Source organism: Rhamphochromis longiceps, linkage group LG3 (genome assembly GCF_057381845.1).
Source record: "Rhamphochromis longiceps isolate RC_006_pf linkage group LG3, R_longiceps_female_GT1.1, whole genome shotgun sequence".
In the NCBI taxonomy this organism is placed as follows: Eukaryota; Metazoa; Chordata; class Actinopteri; order Cichliformes; family Cichlidae; genus Rhamphochromis; species Rhamphochromis longiceps.
Genome location: NC_140559.1, coordinates 60,482,317 through 60,509,525, shown reverse-complemented (window position 1 = coordinate 60,509,525; position 27,209 = coordinate 60,482,317). Strand labels below are relative to the sequence as shown.

Below are 27,209 nucleotides of genomic sequence, written 5' to 3'. Positions count from 1 at the left end.
CGGACGGCAAAGGCGGCGACTCAGGCGATGGTGATCCGGGGGCTGACTGCGCGGAAGGCAGCGGCGGCGGTGAAGGAGACGACGGAACAGTTCAGGGGGCCGACCGCGCGGAAGGCAGCGGCGGCACTCCAGTGTCAAGCGTACTGGCCGAGGCCCAGTGGGCACAGGACCAGACGAAGCAGGCGATGACGGGGCCGGACCAGGCGGGGCTGCAGAGGCCGAGGCCGGACCAGGCGAGGCTGCAGAGGCTGGACCAGGCGAAGCACAGGCAGAGGCTGGACCAGACGAGGATGAAGGCTCGGAGGCTGGACCAGACGAGGCTGAAGACACGGAGGCTGGACCAGAACAAATGACCAGACATCCTCCAGCTTCTGTCTCCTGAGGGGCACCAGACAGGGATGCCCACTCTCCCCTTCACTTTTTGCAATTTTTATCGAACCTCTAGCAGCAACATTTAGACAGGCTACAACAATTAAGGGCATAAAATGTAAGAACATAGAACATAAAATCAGTCTCTATGCGGATGATGTGTTGCTTTTTCTGCAAAACACACAAACCAACCTCTCTGAGGTAATTACTTTAATAAACTGGTTTTCAAGAGTTTCAGATTACTCAATTAACTGGCCAAAATCTACAGTTCTCCCCATTAACTGCTCCTTCCATAATTCTTCCTCTGCCCCACTGCAATCCGGAAATATTACATATTTAGGTATTAATGTCTCTCCTAAGCTTTCAGACTTAACTAAATTAAACCACATCCCACTTCTAAAGAAAGTAGAAGGCGATCTGACTAGATGGAAATCTTTACCCATATCACTCATGGGAAGGGTCGCCACTATAAAAATGATGATCTTGCCAAAAATAAATTACTTATTTTTGATGATCCCTAACAAACCATCACAAGATTGGTTCCGATCTCTGGATTCATATATTTCCAAATTCCTTTGGAAAGATAAACCCCCGCGTATCAGCTTAAAAACGCTACAAAGAACCAAGGATAGAGGAGGATTAGATCTGCCTAATTTTTACCAATACTTCTTAGCCAACAGGCTTCAGTTCATCTCAGAATGGTTAAAACATACCTTCTCAGTTGAGCCCTGGCTAGATGTTGAACAGGCACTATGCAAGGATCTAGAGATTTCAGACCTACCATTTATTAGCTCAAACATCAAAAGACATGAATGCTTTAAAAGTATCAACATCAGCTTTTCTCTGACAGCATGGTGGGAGTTTCTAAAAATAACGGAGTCTTCATTAATTCCATGCAAACGTACACCTATCTGGAATAACCCTGACATATTACAAAACAATAATATGATTAATTTCCCAGAATGGAGTTGTAAAGGAATTAAATACTTAGAACATATATTAGAGGGAACAGAATTTATTCCATTTGACAGACTAGTTGCACAATATGGGATCAACAAGACAAGATTTTTATAATATCAACAAATTAAATCCATAGTAAAAAAGAAATTTAACCTCAGTCAAGTTGAATTACAAACACCACTAAGTGCGGCACATTTTCTTACTCTTAAATCCCCCAAATTATTATCTTAAATATACAGAATACTTTCTAAATTAGATGAATCAATATCCCTTCCTATTGCAAAGTGGGAAGCAGATTTATCAGTCAGCTTAGACCAAAACTTCTGGTCTGAGATTTGCTTAAAAACCTTTAAATTAATTAAAAATCCCAGTCTGCAATTAATACAATACAAAATACTACATAGAGTGCACTATACAGGTCATCGGATGTTCAAGATGGGCTTTACATTTTCCAACAACTGCTCACACTGTCAAGGCAATACACCAGACAATTACATCCACGCTCTTTGGTTCTGTCCACCAGTGCAAAAGGTTTGGCGCGAGATATGTGAAGACTTATCAAAGTGTCTGAAATGTAACATTCCAACTTCCCCCTTAGTGTGTTTGTTGGGCAGCTTAGATAATGTCACTTCAGAAAAGAATATAGCCCATATGGTTTTCACTGCCCTATGCATAGCCAAGAAAACAGTCCTCATGAACTGGAAAAATAAAAATAATCTTAATTCTAACCAATATAGAAATTATCTATTAGACTACATTAGTCTTGATACAGCCTCTGCCACCACATCAGATCAATTGCTCTGGGCTCCTTTTATCAGCTCCATCACTTAGTGGGGGTGGGGGGTCATAGTTTGGTCCCGCCTTCACTGTTGTGATTGGAGTGGGGGTAGGGACAGGCTTAGGGCGTCGGGGGGGTCCCCGGAGGCATCTTCCTTGGGGGGCTCAACCCGGGGTAGCGGTCATGTCCGGTTGGGGGCTCTGTTGGCTCTCAGGTGACTGTTTCCTCGCGGCTGCGTGCAGCGGGACTAGGGGAGGGTCTGTGCTGACGGACGTGGGTTACTGACCTGGTAGCCTGGCTGCCCCTGGGTGGGTCCGGGATGGGCGTGAGGTTCTGGGGGCGCTCCGTCTCCGGGCTGGGGCCCGGGCCGGGCCTCGGGGGCTTGGGTCCTGGTTGGTGTGTTGCCGGGGTTGTGGGCAGGTGGGTGCATGGGGGCCCAGCCCTGGAGCAGGGTGCCGCCGGTGCGTCGAGCCACCTGGGGGGCTCTTCAACTGGTGGGGGAGATGGTCACATCTGCAGGAGCTTTCCTCTCTTCAGGGACTCTCTCTGCAGGAGGGGGAGATACATGAGAGGTGGAGGAAGATCTCAGCCTGGGCGTTTACTGTCTTATGTAGTCTGGAAGATGAGTGGATGGTGGGGTGGGTGCAGTTTTCTCTGTGGTGGGGTTGGGTGAACTGTCCCGGGCTCTGTGGGGCCGGGAGGCGCTGCTGCACTGGGCCCCAGTCTGGATGGGCCTGGGCCCTCTTTCCCTGGCGGGTCGCGGAGTGTGGGAGTGCCTACTGGGGTCAGCGGGGGAGCTGGCCCCAGGGAGGGGTTACCTGCCCCTCCCTTTCTTCCCTCCCCATCTCCAGCTGCCTCCCTCTTCCCGCTCCACCACAACCACCCACACATGCAGGGCCTTGGAGTAGGGGTATGTCACCAGGGTGCAGAGGAGGCTACCCCCCCCTCTGTCCCCTTCCGGCTGCCTCTGCCTCAATTTTATCCCACAACTTAGACATTCACATTATTCACACTCTCATTACACATACATATAGGATCTTGGGGGTGGGCACAATCACGGAGTCCATATTACCATCAGGGTGTACACCTCACCCCTGGCGTCGTTGCCCACCTCTCAATTTTAAATACACTTAGACATTGAGGGCTATCAGGAGGGACTATGCGCTTACCTGCTGCTCTCTGGCAGGTAGCTCCATGCCCTCCTGGGTTTTAATTGCACCTTAGAACACACATGCATCAACACTACAATGAGCGGGTGGAGGGAGGTTTGGAGTCTTCTCCCACCCCCATTCTCTGCGGCCTGCTGGAGCGGGAGGGCTAGGAGGAGTTGGCCGTCCGACTGCGGTCTGGAGTGTGGGGCCTCCCTGCTGCTACGGAGTCGGGGTGGTCTGCCTCTCCCCACCGCAGGGAAAAGGGTAACACCACCTGGGTCTGGGTGCAGTTCCCCCCTCCAGGGGCAAGGGTACCTAGACCCGGTTTGTAGAGTACGCTTGGGGAGTGTGATCGTGTGTACAGCGTCTCTTTATGTCTGTCTCCACGTTGGTTGAGTGTGGAGTGAGTGCATATGAGAGCATGAGGGGGGGAATGGATGTTTGTGTCTGTGTGTGCCTGTATGTCTGTGTCTATATGTCAGGTTGGGTATCAGACACCACCTCTCTGGGGACACCTCAGGCCCTCCAAGGTTTGGAGGCCTATCTCCACCCACCACCACTTCCCCTGCCGGTGGCGGACTCCCTCAGGTGTCGGTGCGTTGGTGGTTCTTTGTGTCTGGGGGTGGGCGTCCAGGTACACACCGGCTCACTCCTTGGCGGCCGCTTATCGGGGCCTGGAACCTGGGGCTCGCTCGGGCCACTTTGGAGGTGGGGTGCCCCCGGCCTCTCGGCCTGGGGCTCGGTCACTCAGGCACAGCTGGCTGCCGGCGGAGCTCATGGGCGCGTCACTGCAACTCCCCCTGGCTTCTGCTCCGCGGCTGCTGAGTGAACCCTCATCTGGGACTCTCCTCAGCTCTTGCTGGGACAGTGGCGCAGCTGCCCCTCTGTTGGTTTTCCATGGTCTCTTGTGTTCTGGGGGCCTCTGGATGTCTGGAGTTTTGATCTCCTCCATACCTGCTTCATACCCTGGAGGACGGGGCTGTGCCCCCCCCCACACTCCCTAGCAGATCGTTACATGGAGAAACCTTTGGAATACAAGCACGCTGATCCACACAGGTATGCACACGGGTGTTCACTGCTCGTAGACTTAAATTACACCTTTCTTGGCTACTACTTCGAAGCACATCTGTCCTGCGTGCTGCACAACAACATTGAATATTTAGTATTTACTGCTGTTTACACTTAGCTAGATTAATGCGATGGTGTTGTGTTTAGTATGTTGCTTTGTTTTTTTTGTTTTTTTTTTCTTCTATTCTTCTCTCAACAGGTGATCCAGGAGATTTTTATTTTTTTTCTCCCCCCCTTTCTCACTGTCCCTCTCCCCTTCTGTTTTTCCTTTCCTTCCTCTTTCTTTCTCCCTTTCCTATCCCTCACTGATGTCTGTCCCGTCTGTAACATCTGAAAATAAAATATAATAAATAATAAAAACAAAGATCGACCAAATGGACCAATACGGCAATGCCACGAAGATCCATTTGGCAAAGTAAATCCATTGGGTATCCTTGTTGGTCTTCAGACAACAATTCTGATGGCTAAAGAACCAAATGGGACAGGTGAAAAAAAAAAAAAAAAAAAAAAAAGAGAGAGGCTGCGGGGGAGCTGACTGAGCAGAGTGTGTCTGCGGGGCGGCTAACTGGGCTGCCGGTAGCTGCACAGGCGATAAGCAGCTCCGCCACACAAAACACAGCCCCTGAATGAACAGTCACAAAGTCTGGAACAGACACAGAGTCCTCATTCACCACAGCCGGCGAATTAGAAGTCTGAACGTCCGGCTGTGGGGTGGCGCGCCCGCGGCGCGATCAGCGTTTCCTCCCCGCAGATGGCTCCGACGGGCCGGGCAAGACCACATCCAGCGAGTCGGGCAGCGAGGCAGGAGTGGCTGAGAGAAGGTGGGGTGTGTGCTGGAGAAAAGCCTGCACGGTCGGAGGAAGCAAAGTTAGAAGCCATGGCAGGCCGGAAAAGAGCCGTAGTAGCCGATTTTCCACGGCGCGGCGAAGCTCCTCTGGAGGGTTCTCAAGCCACAGCCCGAGGAGAATCTCCACGTTATATGTAACGTCGTCCCGGAGCTCCTCGGACGGATTTACTGCCGCTGGGTCCATGGTGGCTGGTTCGTACTGTCACGGTTTGCCGGGGCAAGCCGTGTGGAAATATGTAGGACCAGGACGCGGCAGCTCTGGTGCAGGTGAGTATTTATTAAACGAAAGAAATATAAACAACAAGGCACTGGGAACATGAAACTGAAACCTAAACTGGGTAAACTAACAACACAAACCAGAAACGAAGATGCAGGGAGGTCCGGGGAAATACATACGGAGAGACGCAGGGAGACAGAGGGGAAACAACACAGACGAACCAGCAATTACTAAGACAGAAAATACAACTTAAATACACTCAGAGAACACACAGGAAACAGGAAACAAACAAACAGGAACACACGGGGGGGAACAGGGTAACACCAATTAGAGGAAAACAGAACCAAAATCGAAGAGAAAACACAAAACGCTGGGTCAAAAGGACCCAGGATCATGACAGTTTCTGTGACATGGGAAAATCAAGAGATATCAACCAAAACACCAGGAAAAGAACTGTGGAGCTATAAGTGTCCATAACTATCCATAAGTGTGGCTCAATTTTGAATACAATTTGGTGCCATTTACTATTAAGAAATACAGATAGTTTCTCTCTTTACTCTTAAAGTTAACAAATATGTTTTTATATTTATCAATCTAAAAAAATAAACATTTTGTCTGATTTGATGTTACAATTAAAAAAGTGTTTTTATCTGAAGAGTAAATATCTGGTTTCAACTGTATATTTGATGATTGTCAGCACAAAGAGGGAGAGAGAGGAGAACGAGAACAGAAAAGAGATGAACACGAGCAGGTGAGACACACATGTTAGTCAAATGGTTGCTTACCAAAAGTACCACCGTATCATAGGTACTCATGTATCTCGTACCTAGTGTTTCTTTTTAGGTTTGTTATTTTTCAAATTCTGTATTTATTAAGTTATTGTTAGGATGCCTGGGTCGTTGACCCAGGGTTTTTGAGTTTATTATATTATTTATACTTTCTAGTTTTTGGTTTCTTTGAGTTCTGTCTTATGGTTTATGTCTCTGTCTTCTCTAGCTGCTCTGACTCCCCTGTCAGCTGTATCCCCTTGTCTAGTTCGTGTCTCTGTGTATCCTTAGTTGCTATATCCCCGTGTCCAGTCAGTGTCTGTGTCTGCCCTGGTCCCACGTCTCTGTTCCCTTTGTTACAGTGCGTGCGAGTCTGTGTCTTTGTTCAGTCTGTGTTATGTGTTTCCTGTTTTACTTTGAAGGTTTCTGTCTTATCTCAGTGTGTTCAGTTTACGCTTCTTTGGTCTCGTCAGTTCTGATTTGCCCCAGCTGTGTTTCCCTCCTGTTACTCATTCCCTGATTGCTCCCTCTGTGTATTTAAGCCCTGTGTTTCTCTGTGTCCGTGTCGCGATCTACCGTTTTCCTAGCTGTGTGTTCTGTCATTCCTCCAGTTTAAGTTTGTTTTCAGTTTTTTCAGTTATGTTATATTTTGAGTACCAAATTAAAGCCTTTTTGAGTTCACGACTGTCTCCGGAGTCTGCACCTTGGGTCCTATTCCTGTCTGCACACAGCCACACTTAACAGAAGATCGCGACCAGAACATGGACCCTGCAGACTCCTTTTTCTCAGAGTTCAACGGCGAGATGGAGCGGCTGGTGAGCCTGCTCGACCGCATCGCCCAGTCCCCGGATTTAAGGACCATGGCAGTGGGGCTGAGCGCGGTGGAGGCCATCGTTCGGCATAATCCCCGGCTTAGCCAGTTTGCTAAGGACACTGAGTTGGGGAACACCATAACTGCCTGGAGAGAGCAGGTCAGGGCTAGTGAGCTTGCTCTCTCCCTCACTACATCTTCCCCACCGCTGCCGCAGGACAACGCACACTCTGCCTCATCGCCACTGCAGGCTTCCGGCCTCCGAGTCTGCAGCTCCGCCTGGTCCTGACTCTGCAGCTCCGCCTGGTCCGGCCCCAGCCTCTGCAGCTCCGCCTGGTCCGGCCTCAGCCTCTGCAGCTCCGCCTGGTCCGGCCTCAGCCTCAACCTCTGTTCCTGCTTCGCCTCCGCCTGGTCCAGCTTCGGCCTCAGCCTGTGCTTCGCCTGGTCCGGCTTCGGCCTCTGCAGCTCCGCCTGGTCCAGTCTCCGAGTGTTCAGCTTTGTCTGCTCCTGAGGTCTCCAATCTGTCTGTTCCTGCACGTCCCGTCCGGCCTGCTTGTCCTGCACGTTCCATCCGGCCTGCACATCCTGTCCGGCCTGCTCATCCTGCACGTCCTGTCCGGCCTGCTCATCCTGCTCGTCCTGTCCGGCCTGCTCATCCTGCTCGTCCTATCTGGCCTGCACATCCTGTCCGGCCTGCTCGTCCTGCACGTCCTGTCCGGCCGATGACTGGACGTCGTTGCCGTCATGGACAGCCCTCTGAACTACGCCGCCGTCATGGACGGCCCCCTGAACTACGCCGCCACTGGTGCCTCCCGCCCGGCCGGCCTCCTGATCTGTTCCGTCGCCACCGGTGCCTCTCGCCTGGCCGGCCTCCTGACCTGTTTTCTGGGCTCTTGGACCATCGGCCTCTGGGCCGCCCCCCTGACCTGCCCGGGTTTGGACTGTTGTGCCGTCAGCCTCTGGGCCGGCCCCCTGAACTTTTTGTGAACTGTTTTTCCTGGCCGCCTGCGCCTGTCGTGAGCCCGTTTTTTGTTCTGTTGCTTTCCGGGCTCCAGTGTTTGCACTTTTGTTTTTTTTGTTTTGTTGTTTCTGGCTCCTTGTTTGGTTTGTTTCGAGCCCTCCATCCTGTTTCCCCCGCCGCCCACCCTGGTTGGGTTGTTTTTGTTTTTTTTGTTTTGATGTTTTGGTTTGGGCTGTCTGGAAGCCAGCCCTTAAGGGGGGGATACTGTTAGGATGCCTGGGTCGTTGACCCAGGGTTTTTGAGTTTATTATATTATTTATACTTTCTAGTTTTTGGTTTCTTTGAGTTCTGTCTTATGGTTTATGTCTCTGTCTTCTCTAGCTGCTCTGTCTCCCCTGTCAGCTGTATCCCCTTGTCTAGTTCGCGTCTCTGTGTATCCTTAGTTGCTATATCCCCATGTCCAGTCTGTGTCTGCCCTGGTCCCACGTCTCTGTTCCCTTTGTTACAGTTCGTGCGAGTCTGTGTCTTTGTTCAGTCTGTGTTATGTGTTTCCTGTTTTACTTTGAAGGTTTCTGTCTTATCTCAGTGCGTTCAGTTTACGCTTCTTTGGTCTCGTCAGTTCTGATTTGCCCCAGCTGTGTTTCCCTCCTGTTACTCATTCCCTGATTGCTCCCTCTGTGTATTTAAGCCCTGTGTTTCTCTGTGTCCGTGTCGCGATCTACCGTTTTCCTAGCTGTGTGTTCTGTCATTCCTCCAGTTTAAGTTTGTTTTCAGTTTTTTCAGTTATGTTATATTTTGAGTACCAAATTAAAGCCTTTTTGAGTTCACGACTGTCTCCGGAGTCTGCACCTTGGGTCCTATTCCTGTCTGCACACAGCCACACCTAACAGTTATGCAGGCTTGTTTGCACAACAAGGCTAAATAATTTTATAAACTTTTCTCAATCTAAATAGTGGACTTTGGTAGAATTAAAAAAATAAGTGTAGTGCAGGTCTATGATGATTTTTAGTGCTACTATCATCTAGTTCTGATTCTGGTTCTGTCTTGGTTAAGTCCTCAGTAGTCCTGATTTTGAACTGTTGTAGTCCTGTTTTAATTCTGGATCAGTTCTGGGTCTTTAGTCCTCGTGTCTTGATACAGCCCTGACCTTGTTCTGCCTTGCTGCTTAATTAAAAAACTAGTTTAACCCTTGTATGGTGTTCGGGTCTGTGAGACCCGTTTTCAGTTTTTTTCAAAAGAAAAATTAAACAATTATTTTTTTCAACCTGAAATTCATTGGCTTTGGCTTATTTTCTGTGAAGAACATAAATCCGAACTAATTTTCAATGACCTCATACTGTACCTCCCCCCACGCATTTACATTACATAAAAGGTGTTCGGGTCCACTGGACCCAGGTCTAATAAAAGTGTTGAAAGTGCAGGTCCTGTGTTCCCACACTTTGTCTTCCTCCTTTCTGGTGCTGCTGATAGTGTTTTCTTCCCCTCCTGCTCCCGCACAAAGTTGCAACATTGTTGTCTGCTCTTACATTCCCACACATTTTACCCTCTTTCTTGAGGGATCCAAATTTTATTTTCTCATACCCTGTCCCACCTGCAAATTAGGGGCATAATACTATAAAAAAGACTTTGCCAGTGTGGTTCTTTATCACAACTGATCAAGATGGCAAAAGATTATCTGCTGCGAGGGCCATCCAATTGATTTTGGAAGAGAGAGGGGCTTTGGATGATGATGTTGACAAAGAGGTTTCAGAATATTTCACATTTCTGAAAATTCAGAGTCTGACAGTGACTTTGAAGAAGAGGATGAGTTTGAGCACCATTTAGTAACAAAACGAAGACGAGTACCCCATCTGCAGCCAGCTCAGGACCAGAACAAGCCCACCAGACAGCAAGTGAAGAAATATGGATGTCAATAACTGGTGAAATTGAATGGTCTTCTTGCCCAAGAAATGAGCCACCCTGCAGAGCTGTTACTGTGATAAGCCAGGGCCAACACGGCTGACAGGTACTCATGTGCAGGACATCAAGTCTTCATTTGAGCTTTTCATCCCAGATTCCATCCAGAAAATTTTTCTGGATTGCAGTAATCTAGAAGGAAGGTGTGTTTTTGGAGAGAGGTGGAAGGAGATGGACCAAATTCTAAGAACCCCAAAGGCCTACTTCGGGGTTCTTATCCTTGCAGGAGTTTTCAGGTCCAAAGGGGAATCCACAGAATCCCTGTGGGATGCAGAAACCGACAAGAACCTTTCCGTGCATCAATGTCTCTGGAAAACTTCCACAAAATTTCCAGGATTATCCGTTTTGATAACAGAGATGACAGACTAGCTCAACGGCAGAGAGACAAGCTAGCTGCCATCAGAACAGTGTGTGATAAGTGTGTGCACCACCTCCCCCTGTTTTACAACCCTGGGCCTAATGTCACAATTGATGAGCAGCTGATCCCATTTAGTTGTGAAACATATTGCTTCACGTGTAAATGTGTTGTGTCTTTCCACTCACTCCACTTGATTATAACTGATTGTTTTATAACATTTGATAAAAAAAAAAAAAAAAAAAAAAAAAAAAAACGAGAAGCATATTAATTCATAAATGTGATCTAACAAAGGTAAAGGGAAAAAATTAACCATGTTTGCTGTTCATATGGCTTGTAATTGGGATGAAGTAAACATCTGTTGAGTAATTTAACATAAAATTGTTTGATAGTGTTAATTTGGAAAGCCAAAACTCTAGCGGGTCCACCAGACCCATGAACACTAGCTGAGTAACAAAAATATGAACAAGGGTTAAGGTGTCCTGCACATGTGATATATATTTTTCCCTATATGAAGTCATTCTTTTTTGAGCAAAACTCAAAACAGAGCGTATTAATCTTTCAGTCATTTCTACGCCCCCCCCCCCAAAAAAAAAGCCCTAAGCCCCGGGTGTTTTAAATGTCTGGCTCCGCCTCTGGTGAGCAGCAAAAAGGCCTGCAACAAGTGTGAATGTGAGTGTGTGTGGGGCCCATGTGTGAATATTGTGTATCTAGTGGATTTATATAGCATATTTTGAGTGTATATTAGTGAGTCACTTACCAAGAGGTGATAACATAATTTGTGTTGTTTAACATAATTTCAAAGAGAATTATTTCATTTACACAGCATGTTTCGTTTGTTTATGAAGCTGGATATCATTTGAGTTGAGTTAAGAAAAGGGTGTGTTGTACATTACTTTTTTTTTTCCTGCCCTTACATTCAGTAAACGTTTGGTTTGTGTTAAAGAGTTAAAGAGTTGTCTGGGGTTGATTCTTTTACTACTGGTTAAGTCTAACTTGCAGGCAAATGTTTACTGATAGTTTCCCTGATTCCTGTCTATACCAGAACCTTTTGTGGTATCTAGGCTGTAACGAACCTAACACCCCGCCTAGGGGGTCCAAACTGAGGTAAGTGGACTTAGACCCAGTATCACGGGTGGGGTGCTACACCTATTTAAATGGTTTTAATTTGAATAAAGCGATGTTGATTCATTCAATCCTGAATCGATTTTTAATATAAATGTATTTTGCCAGAATCTCAGGTTAAAGCTCCCAAAAGTATTTCAACAACAAGCAAACAGATAAAACAGTAAATGAGAGCAGCTAAACACACAAAGATGGAAACACAGAGCGTGGATCGTTCACTCCACGGCACGTACACGGACACGCCGTCGGGGTTGAAAGTGGACAGCTCACAGATCCTGAAGCTGCAGGTTTCATCTGTCTCCAACCAAAACTGACTGAACCAGCAGCAGAAGAAGATCCAAACTACGCTTTACGTTTGATGAACATCGTCATGAATTCTCTCTGACTTTGACGTTTACTTCCTGCACAGCTCTCTCTCTCTCAGTGTACTTCAAGAACAGTTTACCTTCAAAAATCTGTTTCCTGCATTATTCACTGCTTATTACGCACCAGTCTGCTGTTGTGTTCACTGCTGTCGGCCTCCGAAAACAAAGCCTCATTTCTGCTGTTCAATACTGAAGAAATTTAAACCTTTTAAAATGATGAGAGATTACAAACTCTCAGCTGTGTCTGTAATCAAACCTCTGTAACTTTGCTTCACTTCAGCAGCATCAGCTCATGTTCACAAGTTGATTCATGGTTTGCTTCAGTTTTTGATGGACTGCAGAATATTTTGAAGGTTATCTGCTATAAAAAGCCAGAACAGGAAAATCTGCTTCATGTGTTTCTGTTTGATCCTCAGTGACTTTGACACAAAGGCCTCTGCTGTGATGATCACACCTCTGATCAAGTCTCACAGTGTCAGCTTTGTTTTTATACATATGGATATGTGCTGATAAATGATCAGAATTATAATATTTCCCACTGTCTGCTGTGTGCCGTGACCTTTGACCTGCTAAAGACAGTCAGCTGTGGATTATTCATTGTTGTGTCTGATACTTAGAACTGTGAGGAAGAACACTACACAGTTAATCAGGGTCCCCTCTCTCTGAATCAGGAAAGGTGGGCAGGCCGCGTGTGGGCCACGGGCCATACGTTGAGTCTCACTGTTTGAAATGTGAACATTGTTCTGCTGCAGTCAATGGACTAAACCAGAGAAGAAGAAAACAGACTTTACCATGAAGATCCTCAGTGTGGATCAGTATAATATCAGCCTGATGTCTGCAGTTTAGTGTCAGCACAACTTTCACATCATATTCATCTCAGCACAACTAAAACATGCTGACTGACCTCAGAGTTTCAAGTCCACATCCTGGACTCTCCAGGAAACCACACAGATGCTTCACTCCTGAATCCTGCAGGTTGTTGTTGCAGTTCAGGTCCAGCTCTTTCAGATGGGAGGGGTTGGACTTCAGTGCTGCCAGATAATCACAGCTGATCTTTGACAAACCACAGTCGATCAATCTGTATAAAGAATGAAAGATGTAAGTTTATTAGACAAAGTGTGAGCTTGAAATCATTCAGTGTTTCATCATCTGTTCAGAGCTGAAGAAGCTTCAGAATGTAGAAGTTTAGAAAATGGAAACTCCAAACAGCTGAAGCCAACAGGAAGCAGCTTCAAACAAACACAACAAGAGAAAAAACTCTGAATGTTTCACATTAAAGTCGTACATTTCTCATAAAAACAGGACAAAGACTTGAAAAAGTCGTGTTTTTCCTTCCAGGAACCACAAGGCTTCACTTTTAAAGGTGAAGTGTGAAAGAAATGGACATATTTGAAGTCCAACACCTTTTTCCAGTCACATTATTAAAGCAGACAAACTACAAGCTCATTTTCATTCCAACACGTCATCTTCTGACCTGGACTAACAACACTGGTCTCTATGTGCAGCTGGCTGTGAGACCAGTGCTCAGGGAGCGTCTACAAAGTGCAACACTGAAAGAACATCACACACTCATTTGCTTCCATCATCCAACCTGAAGAGGAAACAGAGACGCCGCCCCTTCAACGTAAAAGCTGCTCCTTTTGGACACAGTGTCAAAGAAAGTCTACAGTATAACATAGAAAAGACAGAACAAAGTTTTGGTTGCTTTAAATTGTGCAGAAATGAAACTACACTAAGCTCAATTATGTGACAGACATTTCATCCCATGTCAGTTTGGCCTCATCCTGGGCCGGATTATCCAGCACACACTCTGACCACAGGCCCAGGGGCCACGCACAGCTGGGCTCCATCCAAGAGACAGCAAACAAACCAACACAATAATAAAAAGCACCATGTGATCTTCTTACATCTTCAAGACAAACATAGTAAAAACATGAGCATATTTGTTTCCTGATAAAATGATGTGACAGGTAGAACAGAGTAAAGTGGTGGTGTTACAGCCTTTCTCCCCTCTGCTGCCGAGGCTGTTAGTCTCTCCCAAACTCAGCTACAGGACTTCCAAATGAATGAAAGCAGCAGAAGTGGCTTTACAAATGAAAGAGGAAGAGGAGAAGAAGAGGAGAGGGAGGCCACCCTGACCATCACTCCAGCTGAAAACATCACACTTTGTCAGGGGTAGACATTCGTTCAAACACAAGCAAGAGAAATAAGACACTGCAGACCAAACTCAGAGTGTATAAGAGCGTGCGCACGGGTGAGTGTCTCTGAGGAACACACACACCGAATGCAGGCTTGCTTCCTTTATTTATAGGGCAAAGCAGGTTACATAGTACTTCCTTTTTTAACAGAAGTCGAAGAGGGGTTAGGTATTAGATCAGCTTATCTGATCTTTCACACACTGGGATAAGAATACAGAAGTATATCATGCTTTATCTGACATCACAGACACCCAAGTAAAGAATGCATCATTATATCATGTTTGTCAAACATCTCAGACACTGAGGTAAGGAATGCATCATGTTTTCCTTTAACAATAGACTTGGTTAGGTGATTCTTCAACAATAGGCTTGGTTATGTGAAAATATATGAACACTTGAATATAAGGCACACTTGATTATCAATGTAAGGCATACTTGATTATATTGTATTTCATAAAAATCCTCTTACACACTTCCATTAAAGTTGGTGAGAAAATGTTGAGCAGGATGAGCTGCTGGCTAATCTGGAGGCTGTAGCAGCAGCTCACAGTCACAGTGGATTTCCACTAATGAAAAAGCTCTGGCTGCTTCATTTCTCATCTCATATCAGAGACTTTAAAGCTTCACTGAAGCTGTACTGTGATGCTTCCATATCCCAGTGAGGCCTCCATAATGATTTCAGCTGTTCTGTACACACACTGTGTGCCCTGTATGGCTCAAAGTCTCTGCAGCCTGTTTTTATCTGCTATCATCAGATCTTCATCATCCTCATTCACATCCCTCACACACTCTACAGCCTCATCAGCACTGACTTCATCTTCACTGACTGATGGAGCACAACATGAACCTGTGGAGGCTGAAACACTGTCCTGTCAAACATCTCCCCGTCACCACTCCACTTCTGTCAGCCTTTAAATGAACCCTGCTCAAGTCTGTCACTTCTGTTTGGAGCCAAAAGGAAAAACTGTTGTTCAGTCGTTTGGAAAGACAACATTTCTGAAAGCACTCAAACTTCTTCACATTTGTCTTCAGACACATCCTGAGCATTTAGGAACTAAAGAAAGTTTCAAACATCAATCAAAGACCTGAAATATAGAAAAACTACAACAGCTGCAGTCAGTGAACTCACCTCAGAGTCTCCAGTCGACAGTTTGGACTCTCCAGTCCAGCACACAGAAGCTTCACACCTGAATCCTGCAGCTGGTAGTTTTTACTCATGTCCAGCTGTGTCAGATGGGAGGGGTTGGACTTCAGAGCTGAGGCCACAACTTCACAGTGAGACTCTGAGAGTCCACACTCAGTCAGTCTGTGATGATAGAAAATATAAAATGTGTTATTATAAAAGCAGAAAATCTGCATTATAAACACAGACTGAATGTATATGAAGACAAAACAGAGTGAGGTCATAATCTGATGACTCTGTGATGATAGAAAATATAAAATGTTATTATCAATCAATCAATCAATCAATCAATCAATCAATCAATCAATCAATCAATCAAAGCTTTATTCTTCACATGCAGGTTGCCCTGCAGTGAAATGGGACCCCCCCCCCCCCCGACCTTACACATATAGCACAGACATTACATGGGGATACAGGTCGGAGATTGGTAGCATTAGAGAAAAAAACATTGAAATGTTCACTACAATGGGGAAAGTACAAGAGGAAAAAAAGAGACCCCTACTCATGCTATGCTTCCATGGTAGGACAGTATTAGAACAGGAACCAAAAATCTCCTCTGCACAAAAAGCACATAAATGTCCACAGCACAACATTGTGAAGACATGACAAGCCACAGGGTTGGGTGAGGGGTGAGGAGTAATCCGAAGCGAACACAGCAGCCGCCCTGCACAGCGCTACCATTCCAGCGCGGCACACAGACCCGCCGTGTTCCCTCGCAGGAAACAAGCATCGAAGGCATTGGAAAGGCAGGGGGGATGAGTGAGTGCTTATCAGTGTAAGTGTATGTGTATGCGTGTCCATAGTTCAGCTGAGACAGCGTCCTTCGCCCTGCCAGGCTAAGTAAACAGTCTACCAGCCAACCCAGGTGGCCTTGCATGAAATGGGAAGAACAGCCATAACACAGTTGCTATCAGGGAGTGATTGTTTGGCTCCAGCCTTGGGCCTGCAGCTGGCGCCGTGATGGGGGTTCGCAATTTCGATGATTTTGTAAATTTCCATGCAAGCAGCCCAGGAGAATTTTCAGGCTGCTCTTTAACACTCTGACGCTGGCCTCTCAATCTCCCGTTGGAGAGCCGCGAGCCTCCCCATGATGGTATCAAACTTCTGTTCCGTGGTGTTGTCATTCTTTTGATTCTGAGACCTCACAACTGCAGTGATCCGTTCCGCGATGTGTTCCAACTTTCGCTCAAGGGTTTCATTTTGAGCAGGCCTCTCTCTGATGTATCCCCCCATACGCTCAATGGTGTTATTTTGAGCCTTCACAGCAGCTGTAAGCGTCTCCAAGGTGTTAACCATATTACGTTCGTTGTGAGAGGTCGCGCCTCGTCCCATCGCTTCGATTCTAGCGGGCAGCCTTAGGGGGGGATTGAACAGCCGGTTCTGCTCTCTTATTTCTCAGATAAACCAGGGCTAAGCCAACTCCGATCAGCAAGAACCCTGTTATCATGGTTCTGAATAGATAGATATCTTCAGCGTCCTCGATCGACATTCCCGCCAGGCACATGACCCTCCAGTTCTTCCACCCGTCCTTCGTGTATCCGGCAGGGAAAGTCCCTCCAGGGCACTCAGGCTCTCCCGAGCCCAGACTTCTCGTTGAGAAAAGGGTGTCAATAGCATTCAGAGACCAGTTGATCAAATCCATAATTCTCTTTTAGGTTTTAGAGAACGACAGTGAGAGACTGTTCCAGGGAAAGTAATGCACACGAGACAAGACAAGGACATAGAGGGTAAGCAGAGAAGATAAGGGTAAGGAGGAGAGGAGAAAAGTATGACCGCCTTTGCTGAGAGCCAAGAAGAAATGCAGAAAATCTGCATTGTAAACAACAGACTGAATGTATATGAAGACAAAACAGAGTGAGGTCATAATCTGATGAATCTGCTCTTCACATCTGTGCTTCAGCTCCTCTTACTGTGTTTGACATGACACAACGATTGAGTCTCTCTCAGACCTGCAGACTTTTAATGAGAATCTTTGTTTGGCTTTAATCTGCAGATGAAGGAGGAAGATGGTGTCACATTTAGGCTTCCATAATGTCCACAGTCTGTCACTGAGATCTGATCCAGAGTCACAGTGAAGACACACATTTGGACTGTTTCCTGTTTTGACTCCAGAACATTTTGAATGAGTTCAGCTCAGTGAAGAGTTCCAGCTGGAAAGATGATCTCTGTTTGCTACCTGCTGTCAGGTACGACTGTTCACGTCCACACGCAGGAAAAACCTGCTGACTGTTACCAAACGGAGCAGAAATCTCATCACTGGACAATAATGATGAATGAACTCAGAGCTGCTGATATCAGATCTGATTTCAGGGGAACTAAACACAGAAATGATTGGCTCATTTGAGCTTTCTGAGCCATTATCTGCTGCTGTGTCGCTAGTTGGCAGAAAATGATTTGTATTCCTGTTCAGGGCTTCAGTGTTTATGAGTCCAGATCCAGGTGACAGCAAGTCAAAATGATGTTACCTGTCTGTGTCCAGCAGCAGCCTGTATTCACTTTGAATATTGTTATAACCTGACATGGATCAGTTTGTCTTTGATTGGTTTGTAAATGTCACTGTTTCCATTGGACCTGAGTGACGTACAAAGACAGAGAGGGAGAGAAAGGAGAGAGAGGATGGAGACAGCAAAGAGAGAGCAAACACAAACAGGTGAGAGTGGACAGGTGACCAAGGTCAGCAACCAATCAGAGAGCTTCTGTTTGACCCACAGTCACTGATGATGACTGCACATAACCAAGCAGTGTGTTACTCTGATATCAAATATGGATCCTGCTCTTATAATAATGATCATCAGATGATATTATTGTGTTATTTTGTAGCTGAATACGATGTTTGTGTGATTATCAGTGAAAGAAGCAGTGAGGAGGATGGAGAGAGAGAGAGGACAGAGGGTGAAGTTAGAAACACTAAAAGGATTTTTCATGGATTTCATGGATGATTTGAGTGATTTCCAGCAGGACACTTAAACATGTCAGTGGACGTCCTAAAGAACATATTCACTGATATGAAACGTGTCATTGAACAGGATCAATATCAGTGGAAACATGGTGGAAACAGCTGTGACTGCATGGATGTGACACACTTCAAATCTGTTCTCCACTCTTGGATTTGGGATCCATGGAGCTGCTGCTGAGTCTGTACAATAAAGGAATGGTGTGGAAGGTTGCAGCGTACGAACACAAACACTTTGTGCTTACAATCTGATTTTATTTTCAACATTAAACTACTAACCTACGCTGATCAATGATGTTAGTGATCACATCTGGACTCACCCAGCCTTTCTGCAGTTCCTCACAGCTGGAATCAGTCTCTGTCGTCCCCGCTCTGATGTGTTGTACTTCTGCAGGTCCAACTCATCCAGAACCTCCTCTGACATCTGCAGCATGAAGGCCAGAGCTGAGCACTGGATCTCAGAGAGTTTCTTCTCTGATCTGTTCTCTGACTTCAGGAACTCTTGGATCTCCTGAAATAATGAGAGGTGGTTCATCTCCATCAGACAGTGGAAGATGTTGATGCTTCTGTCAGGAGAGATTTTATCACTGTTCATCTTCTTCAGGTTGTTGATGACTCTCTGGATGGTTCCTGGACTGATCTCTGTCTGACCCAGCAGACCTACTAAGAGTCTCTGGTTGGACTCCAGACAGAGGCCATGAAGGAAGCGAACAAACAGGTCCAGGTGGCCATTTTTACTCTGGAGGGATTTCTCCATGGCTCTGCTCATAAATACATCAAGTGATTGGAGATCTTTGTTATCAAAAACACTGAAAATCCTCCTGATTAAAGATTCTGATTTTAGAAACATCTTCAGCACCTCTGTCTTCCTGTTGGTGTGACAGTGGAACATGTAGACTGCAGCCAGAAACTCCTGAATGCTCAGATGAACAAAGCAGTAGACTGGTTTCTGGAAGATCACACACTCTCTTTTGAAGATCTCTGTACAAACTCCTGAGTACACCGAGGCCTCTGTCACATCCAGACCACACTGCTCCAGGTCTTCTTGGTAGAACATGATGTTTCCTTTCTCCAGATGTTCAAACGCCAGCCTCCCCAGCTTCAGAAGAACTTCCCTGTCAGCCTTCGTCAGCTCCTGTGGACTCGTCTCACGTCCCTCATGGTACTTGTTCTTCTTCCTCTTTGTCTGAACCAGCAGGAAGTGTGAGTACATGTCAGTCAGGGTCTTGGGCAGCTCTCCTCTCTGCTCTGTAGTCAACATGTGCTCCAGAACTGTAGCAGTGATCCAGCAGAAGACTGGGATTCTACACATGATGTGGAGGCTCCTGGATGTCTTCATGTGGGAGATGATTCTGCTGGACAGCTCTTCATCACTGAATCTCCTCCTGAAGTACTCCTCCTTCTGGGCGTCAGTGAAGCCTCGTACTTCTGTTAGCCTGTCAACACATGTAGGAGGGATCTGATTGGCTGCTGCAGGTCGGGAAGTTATCCAGACGAGAGCCGAGGGAAGCAGATTCCCCTGGATGAGGTTTGTCAGCAGCTGGCTGACTGATGACTTCTGTGTGACATCAGACAGCAGCTTCCTGTTGGTGAAATCCAATGAAAGTCTGCTTTCATCCAGGCCGTCAAAGATGAACAAAAGCTGAGAGACAGCCAGCTTCTCTGCTGTGACCTTCTGTAATGTTGGATGGAAAACATGGAGCAGCTCCAGAAGACTGTACTGCTCATCTCTGATCAGGTTCAGCTCCCTGAATGAAAGCAGAACCACCACACTGACATGTTGGTTCTCCAAGCCCTCTGCCCAGTCCAGAGTGAACTTCTGCACTGAGAAGGTTTTTCCAACACCAGCCACGCCGTTGGTCAGAACCACTCTGATGGGTCTCTGTTGGTCAGGTAAGGCTTTAAAGATGTCCTGGCACCTGATTGGAGCGTCATGGAGGGCGTCCATCTTGGAAGCTGTCTCCAGCTGCCTCACCTCATGTTGGGTATGAACCTCTTCACTCTGTCCCTCTGTGATGTAGAGCTCAGTGTAGATGGTGTTGAGGAGGGTTCTACTTCCTGTTTCATCACTTCCTTCAGTCACACGTTCACATCTCCTCCTCAGACTGATCTTATGTTCATCTAAAACCTCCTGCAGACCAACATCTGCTGAAAGAAAGAAAAACAATGAGACTAAAGAGAAAGAAAACTCTTCAATGTCTGAACAACACAAGAAGTCCAGTTTTCAGAAATGAGTCCATCAGCAGACAGATGTTCAGTCTTACTTTGTACACAGCTGCTCTGACTGGCTGTCTGCAGTCCAGCTCTGCTTCTGGATCTTTCTCCACACTGGGGACAGGAGGAGTCTCCTGATGAAGCAGACTGGTCCCAGTATGAGGAGATGCACTGTCTGCAGAACCAGTGTCCACAGCTGGTAGAGACTGGATCCTTCAGGACGTCCTGACACAAAGCACAGCAGGACAGCTGCTCCTCCTCACAAACACCACTCCTCTTCCTCCTCCTCTCTCTGTGAACACATTTCTTTATCACTAAAAAACATATACTGTCAGTGGAAAAACATCCAGATGTGACCAAACTGCAGTTCCTCACAGTTCCTTTGATGTCATCAACACTAATGAGCTGCTCTTCCTGTCTGCCTGTCTCATTAAACACTGAGTGATGAATACAAACTCAACACTTCCTGCAGACTTCCTGAGAGAGTTAATCCCATACAGCTTATGACAAAATTTGATCCGAAGTGATTGATGGCCCTAATCACGACCTTTTGACCCCCCGCCCCTCCCCTCCGTGGGAAACCCCCGCGTGACGAATCGTATCCGGAGAAAGGGGGGTGGGAAACCCCCCGTGTGACGAATCGTATCCTGAGAAAGGGGGGCGGACCCCGGAAGCGCGCCATCTGTTGCTAACCGTAACGAATTGCACCCCGAGAAAGGAGGGGTGAACCCCCGGAAGCGCGCCATCTGTTGTTGGGGGAAAAAAAAAGTTTTTAGAGGGAGGGGGAAAACCTCCGGAAGCGCGCCATCTGTTGGAGGGGAATAAAAAAGCAGAGAGAGGAGTCCATCACAATTTCTAAGGCACAGACACAAGATGGATTTCCTTCTGCAGCCCCGCAGCGGTCCTGTGTCCGATGAGATCTGCTCTCCCAAAGAAGAAGGTTTTGAATATGACATATTCAAATACAGCATATTTACTATGGAAGGCATCGATCCTACCGGAAATACTCCGGAAGTGTCTAGTCATTTTCAGACCTGATGCGTCATGTTCCCTAAGCACAGCGGTGATGCAGCAGATGATTCTGTGATGTATAGAGAGACAGAGCGGATGTAATTTTACTTTCTTAAGCTGCACCGGCGTTTGTAATGGAAATAAAGAGTGACTTCCTGTAGAGATTTCAATAGTATTTTATTTTCCTATAATACAGACGTTGTAAAAAACCTTTAAGATACACCATAGCTTGTGATGAAAAGAAGAACTTTCTATCCGCTTGTAACCTACAGGCTGCCTATGTGTAAAAAAAATTGAATAAATATCGCTTAGTGAATACTACTTTTCCTTTTGAGAGTCCTTTTTTTACAAGAGACTGAAAAAACAAACCAGCGACAGGCGATCTTGTTTCACACACACACACACACACACACACACACACACACACACACACACACACACACACACACACACCTCTGTGGGAAAGAGTCAACCATGAGAGTTTTGTCAACAGCAATTGTCCATTTGGCAAAACAAATATCCGTCTCAAAGCCGTATTTTACCGTTGCAGAAAACAGACGGCGTTCGCAAGAAGGCCCACACACACACACACACACACACACACACACACACACACACACCCCGCAGGCCAAGGAGGAGTGAGACGGCAGATATCAGGTTTTTTTTTTCTCAATGCTTATATCCTATAACACGCCCTCCAAAAAAATATTATTATTATTATTATTATTAAAACATCTATATGAGGTAGGTTTTACGCAACCTGCTCCTTGTCAGACCAAAGTAGAGAGTTTTTTCTTCAATACTTTAACAATAAGTTTTCTCAATATATAGAAAATGTTGATCCGCTGAGGAGTCAACATCCGATATTATCATTGCTTGTAACCCGGTTTCTTACATCTCCCCATAAAACTAGTCTTAGTGGAAAAAAAAGCTCATATTCGAATAAGTTTATTAAAGCACCCCCCTCTGTGGGAAAGAGTCAACCATGAGCCGAGTTTTGTCAACAGCAATTGTCCATTTGGTAAAACAAATATCCGTCTCAAAGTCGTATTTTACCGTTGCAGAAAACAGAAGGCGCACACACACACACACACACACACACACACACACACACACACACACACACACACACACACACACACCCACCCCGCGGGGCAAGGAGGAGTTTTTTTCTTCATTACTTTTTACAATAAGTTTTCTCAATAGATAGAAAATGATGACGCTGAGGAGTCAACATCCGATATTATCATTGCTTGTAACCCTGTTTCTTACATCTCCCCATAAAACTAGTCTTAGCGAGGAAAAAAAGCTAATATTCGAATAAGTTTATTCCCCTCTGTGGGAAAGAGTCAACCATGAGCCGAGTTTTGTCAACAGCAAGAACAAGGTCAGACAGCAATTGTCCATTTGGTAAAACAAATACCCGTCTCAAAGCCATATTTTACCGTTGCGGAATGGGGGAAAACAGACGGCGTTCGCAAGAAGCCAATCGAAAAAAAACAGCCCACTCTAACTACCGGTATTGTCAAGAGAAAGATGCGAAAAACAGATGCTTCGCTAGACTAGGATAAAATGAGAGAAGAAGCGGAAGGGGAGTCGCTATCTGTGACAGTTCTACCAATCGCGAGGAAGAATCCGTGAATATTATGTCAGCATTCCGTTCAAACAACGACGCCGATCAGAGGGCCATCTCGCCGGATCTGTTCATACCTCACCCCGGTAAGTTTTTTTTCTTTACGACTTTAAATTATATATCAACAGAGATGTCAATAATTTGATTACTTTCTTTTAGATTTCTACATCAATGATTTCACGCAAGTGGACTACGGTACGTTTAAATAAGTATATACCATTTTTTAAATAAGTTTAGATAGACTTGATTTAACCATGCTCTGATACTTACAGAAACAATCGATAATGCAGTGAGTAACAGCAGAAATCCGGCCGTTTTCCGCGGCGAATTAGAAGCCATATCCCCCGCAGAACCTCCGCCGCCGCCGCGTGGAAGAGAAGACGGCACTATTTTCGTCTCCGCATACCGGGAGAACCGCGGAGAAAAAAGTTTTAAAATCGAAGGTAAACAATATGATGCATTATCAGCCATTTTGTTGAATAACAGGATGTGACGGAGTAATCCGAGTGTGCTATACCGCCCCTCCCGACCCGGAGCAGATTTTTAAAAAAGTTTTGCTTTATTTCTCGACAGAGGTAACCGAGAATATACAGACCCCGCCGCAGCGAAAAGAAGAAGAAGAAGAAGAAGACGACGACGTTATTTTCGTCAACGCATACCGGGAGAACTGCAGGAAAATACCTTTTAAACCAAAAGGTAAACAATATGATGCAATATCCGTCATTTCGATAAATATCAGGATGTGGCGGAGTAATCCGAGTGTGCTATACCGCCCCTCCCGACTTGGAGTGGTATAAAGCGAGCTAAAAAGTTTTTTTTTTTTTGTTTTTTTTTTTTATTAAATCTTTCTCTTTTCTGTTTTATTTCTCGGCAGCCGAGATTGCGGATATACCTATTCAACCCCCCTCCGCTACAGACAATCGCGCGGAGGAGCGAGGTAAATAAAAAGTTTTTTCATTCTCGAAAAATAGGAAAGAGGAGGTTTGTTTTCTTAAATCTCTTCTGTTTTATTTTCCCCGACAGAGACCGATACAGAAAATCAGACGGAAGAAAATCAGGCTGAGGAGGAACCGTCCAGATCGGCTCCTATCAGGAGAGTGAGAGCTCCTCTCGGAAGACTGAGAGGTAATTGACGGGGGGATGAATCGAACCTATTAAACTTCTCTGCTCTATAAAAAATGTAAGGTTTAAAAAATACATTCTGTCCGTCTTTTCTTACAGCTCGACGGATGCTTCATAAGAAGAGAATCCTTGAAAAACTCGCTTTCATGTACGTCGCAACAGTTCGCACATTTGCATCGATATACAGACACAAGGACCTGTAAAGTAAAAGCATGTAAAAGTCAGTGAATTAAGAAATAAAGAAAATCATGTCGGAAGAACACAGCATTCCTGAGGCTTTGTTGGAAGCCGTGGCAGAATTAAACAGAAACCATGAACATTTAGCCCCACCGTTAGAAAACAATATAGCCCCACCACCACCAAACGACCCACTACAACCTTTAGAAAACGCATTGCAGGTCCTCCTTCAAAACATTGAAAACGAACGGCTTGCCGGTCTACTGAACTTTGACCCTCTGCAGCCGATAGAAAATGCTCTTCAGCTCTACGACCGGCAGCAGGGGGAGCAGCAGGTGCAGGTGGAGCAGCAGCATCAGCAGCAGCCCAGGGAGGAGGAGGAGGAGGAGGACCGGCCTGCGGAGCATCAACAAGGAGGAGGAGGATCTCGGGTACAGAACGATGCGGTGACTCGCCGCGAACATTTTAATAATTTCGAAATAAGGCGAGTATTTAACATTCCCTCTCCGGATGAAGCGAGCGACCTCGCTCAATTTTACCTCAACGTCAGGGATAATTTTGTAGATCTAGCGGATAGGGTCAGACCGGAAGTTAGTCGTAACGACCGGGTTCAACTGGAGATCATCAGCGAGCACGCGCGAAATCACTCTGTTTTTAACGTCGATGACGAAAGCGCTGAAAACATTGTACCGGTTTTTGAGGACCTGCTAGCCAGGCTGATACAATCAAACGGAGCGATCGTCGCAGGCTCTCCCCTAGAAATTGTTGTGCAAGTAATTAGAAATCCTAGAGGCGGTGGCAGTAATGACCCGCGTAAAAAGATTCACAAAATGTTAGACGATGAAATTCTAGTCAAAAAGCGACGCTGTCTGTACGTGGTAAAAAACAAAAACGATAATCTGTGTTTTGCCATCAACCTGATTCACCTCACTCAACCTCATTTCACAGATAAACAGGCCCTGGAACGCGGCAGAGAGCTGCAGCGTTTAGCGGGGTTGAGCGATCGCACTCAGGTAACTCTCACAGACATAGGTAAATTCGAACAAATACTAAAACGTAAAATCGTCGTGTTTTACCGCCCGCCCGAGGACAGAACTCTTTCATTAATCGAAACAGACTACCCGAACACGCCTCACCCGCTGTACTTATTCTTATTCCACCACCACTATTACGGGATAAAAAATCTAAAAACATTTTTAGGAATTCAGTACATTTGCGACGAATGTCACCGCGGGTATTATAAAAGAGAAGAACACTTTTGCCAAAACCGCTGCAACCTCTGTTTTGACCCCGCATGCCCCTCTCACTTTCTGGACTCTGTAATCTGTACGGATTGTAACAGATCATGTCGCACACGTGCGTGTTATTTAAAGCACAAACAACCTAGAATTCACTCCGGTTCAGACCTCAGCGTTTGTCAACAATTGTATAAATGTCCGGACTGCAAGCACCTCTCCCGTCGCGGAATGCACAGGTGCACAGCCGCCAGATGTAAAATCTGTCGCGCGGAGCTTCCTCCCGACAACGATCAACACCTGTGTTACATCCAACCTTTGAAACATGAAAACTCTGATAACGCTTCCATAATCTTTTATGACTTTGAAACCTTCCCAGACAGGGAGGGGGCGCACGTCCCTTACCTAGTGTGCACAAAATCTCTAGAAGGAGAAGAGTGGCACGCTTACGGTGTAGACTGTGTTGAAAAGTTTCTCCAAAGATACAGAAGGAAAAAATATAGAGAGACCACGTTCGTTGCGCACAACGCGAAAGGGTTTGACAGCTATTTAATTCTAAGTCACCTGGTGGGGGGTGGGATGACGCCCTCTCTCATCATGCAAGGCAGTAAAATTATATGTTTCACAGAATCCGATTTCCTTCTCAAATTCATAGACTCGCTTTCTTTTCTCACCATGCGTCTCAGCGCTATGCCCAAAGCTTTAGGCTTCGAGGACAAATCCAAGGGATTTTTTCCTCACAAATTCAGCTCGCGGGACCGCTTAAAATACTCGGGTCCGTACCCTCCTCCTTCAGATTACGGGGTGGAGCGCATGTCACCAGCCGAAAGGGCAGAGTTTTTGCGATGGCACTGCGAGGCCTCCCGGGGAGTGTTTAACTTTGAAAAAGAATCCCTGTATTACTGCCGAAACGACGTTAATATTCTGAGAGAGGCGTGCGTAAAGTTCAGAGACGGGTTTATAGGCGAAACTAAAGTAGACCCTTTCAGCTGCGTCACTATAGCTTCAGCCTGCATGAAAGTGTTTCTCACCAATTTCCTACCCGAAAACAGTCTGGCCATCCCCTCGCCCGACAACTACGGGCGCAGGTTCAAAGCCTATTCGCACGCGTCCATTCAGTGGCTGGAGTGGGTAGCTCACTCTCAGAAAATTCCCGTTCAACACGCTCTCACAACCGGCGGAGAGAAAAAAATAGGCCCGTACTTTGTCGACGGATACGCGCTGATTAACGGGGAAAAGTGGGTGTGGGAATTTCTGGGATGCTTTTATCACGGCTGTCCAAAATGCTACAGGCCTGAGGAAATCTGCCCTTTGACCCGCGCTCCTTACGGGGACCTGCACGCCTCTGCCGAGGCGAGGCTCCGGGAGCTGAGAAACGTTTACAGAGTCCGCACGGTCACTCTGTGGGAGCACGAATGGAACGAGATGAAAAAATCGAACGAGGAGGTTATAAATTTTATGCGGAACTACGAAGTCCCGGAACCTCTGTCTCCTCGCTCGGGGCTTTACGGAGGCCGCACTTCGGCCTTGAGACTGCGTTACAGCGCCTCGCCAGGAGAAAATGTGTATTACGTAGACGTCACATCCCTGTACCCTTACGTCAACGCCAAGCGCACTTACCCTCTGCATCACCCTCAAATCATCAGAGAGAATTTTGCAGACCCTCGCAGTTATTTCGGGCTGATCAGAGCCACCGTTTACCCGCCGCGCGGGCTCTATTTCCCCGTTCTACCGTACAAAACCCCCGGAGGTA

The 27,209-nt window shown here is 46.3% G+C and overlaps 2 protein-coding genes across 3 annotated transcripts in view; one reads left to right on the top strand and one right to left on the bottom strand.

The window, feature by feature from the left end:
• Positions 1-17,028: 17,028 nt before the first annotated feature.
• LOC146675501 (protein NLRC3-like) overlaps positions 17,029-27,209 on the bottom strand; it is a 507,908-nt gene continuing 497,727 nt past the window's right edge. Inside the window, exons 6-8 of one of the 2 annotated variants that reach the window (XM_085400511.1) lie at positions 20,329-20,570; positions 18,385-20,212; positions 17,029-17,098 (exon numbers count right to left, since the gene is read on the bottom strand). In XM_085400511.1, coding sequence (XP_085256637.1) covers positions 17,071-17,098; positions 18,385-20,212; positions 20,329-20,570 — 2,098 coding nt within the window. In that variant the 3' untranslated portion in view covers positions 17,029-17,070. Of the gene's footprint in view, positions 17,099-17,459; positions 17,683-18,384; positions 20,213-20,328; positions 20,571-27,209 lie in introns of those variants that run through there. The other variant, XM_085400512.1, reaches the window with a different exon arrangement.
• Positions 22,936-24,340, top strand: LOC146675561 (uncharacterized). Its single transcript, XM_085385715.1, has 7 exons — positions 22,936-23,008; positions 23,082-23,117; positions 23,195-23,365; positions 23,496-23,618; positions 23,797-23,859; positions 23,946-24,047; positions 24,144-24,340. The coding sequence occupies exons 1-7, from the start codon at positions 22,936-22,938 to the stop codon at positions 24,245-24,247; spliced, it is 672 nt and encodes a 223-aa protein (XP_085241841.1). The 3' UTR covers positions 24,248-24,340.

Bases quoted from the DNA above. Each gene is read 5' to 3' on its own strand.
- LOC146675561 (XM_085385715.1), top strand. From the start codon at position 22,936: ATGTCAGCATTCCGTTCAAACAACGACGCCGATCAGAGGGCCATCTCG. The intron at 23,366-23,495 runs GTAAACAATATG...ATTTCTCGACAG, and splicing joins AAAAAGTTTTAAAATCGAAG to AGGTAACCGAGAATATACAG. The intron at 23,619-23,796 runs GTAAACAATATG...ATTTCTCGGCAG, and splicing joins AATACCTTTTAAACCAAAAG to CCGAGATTGCGGATATACCT.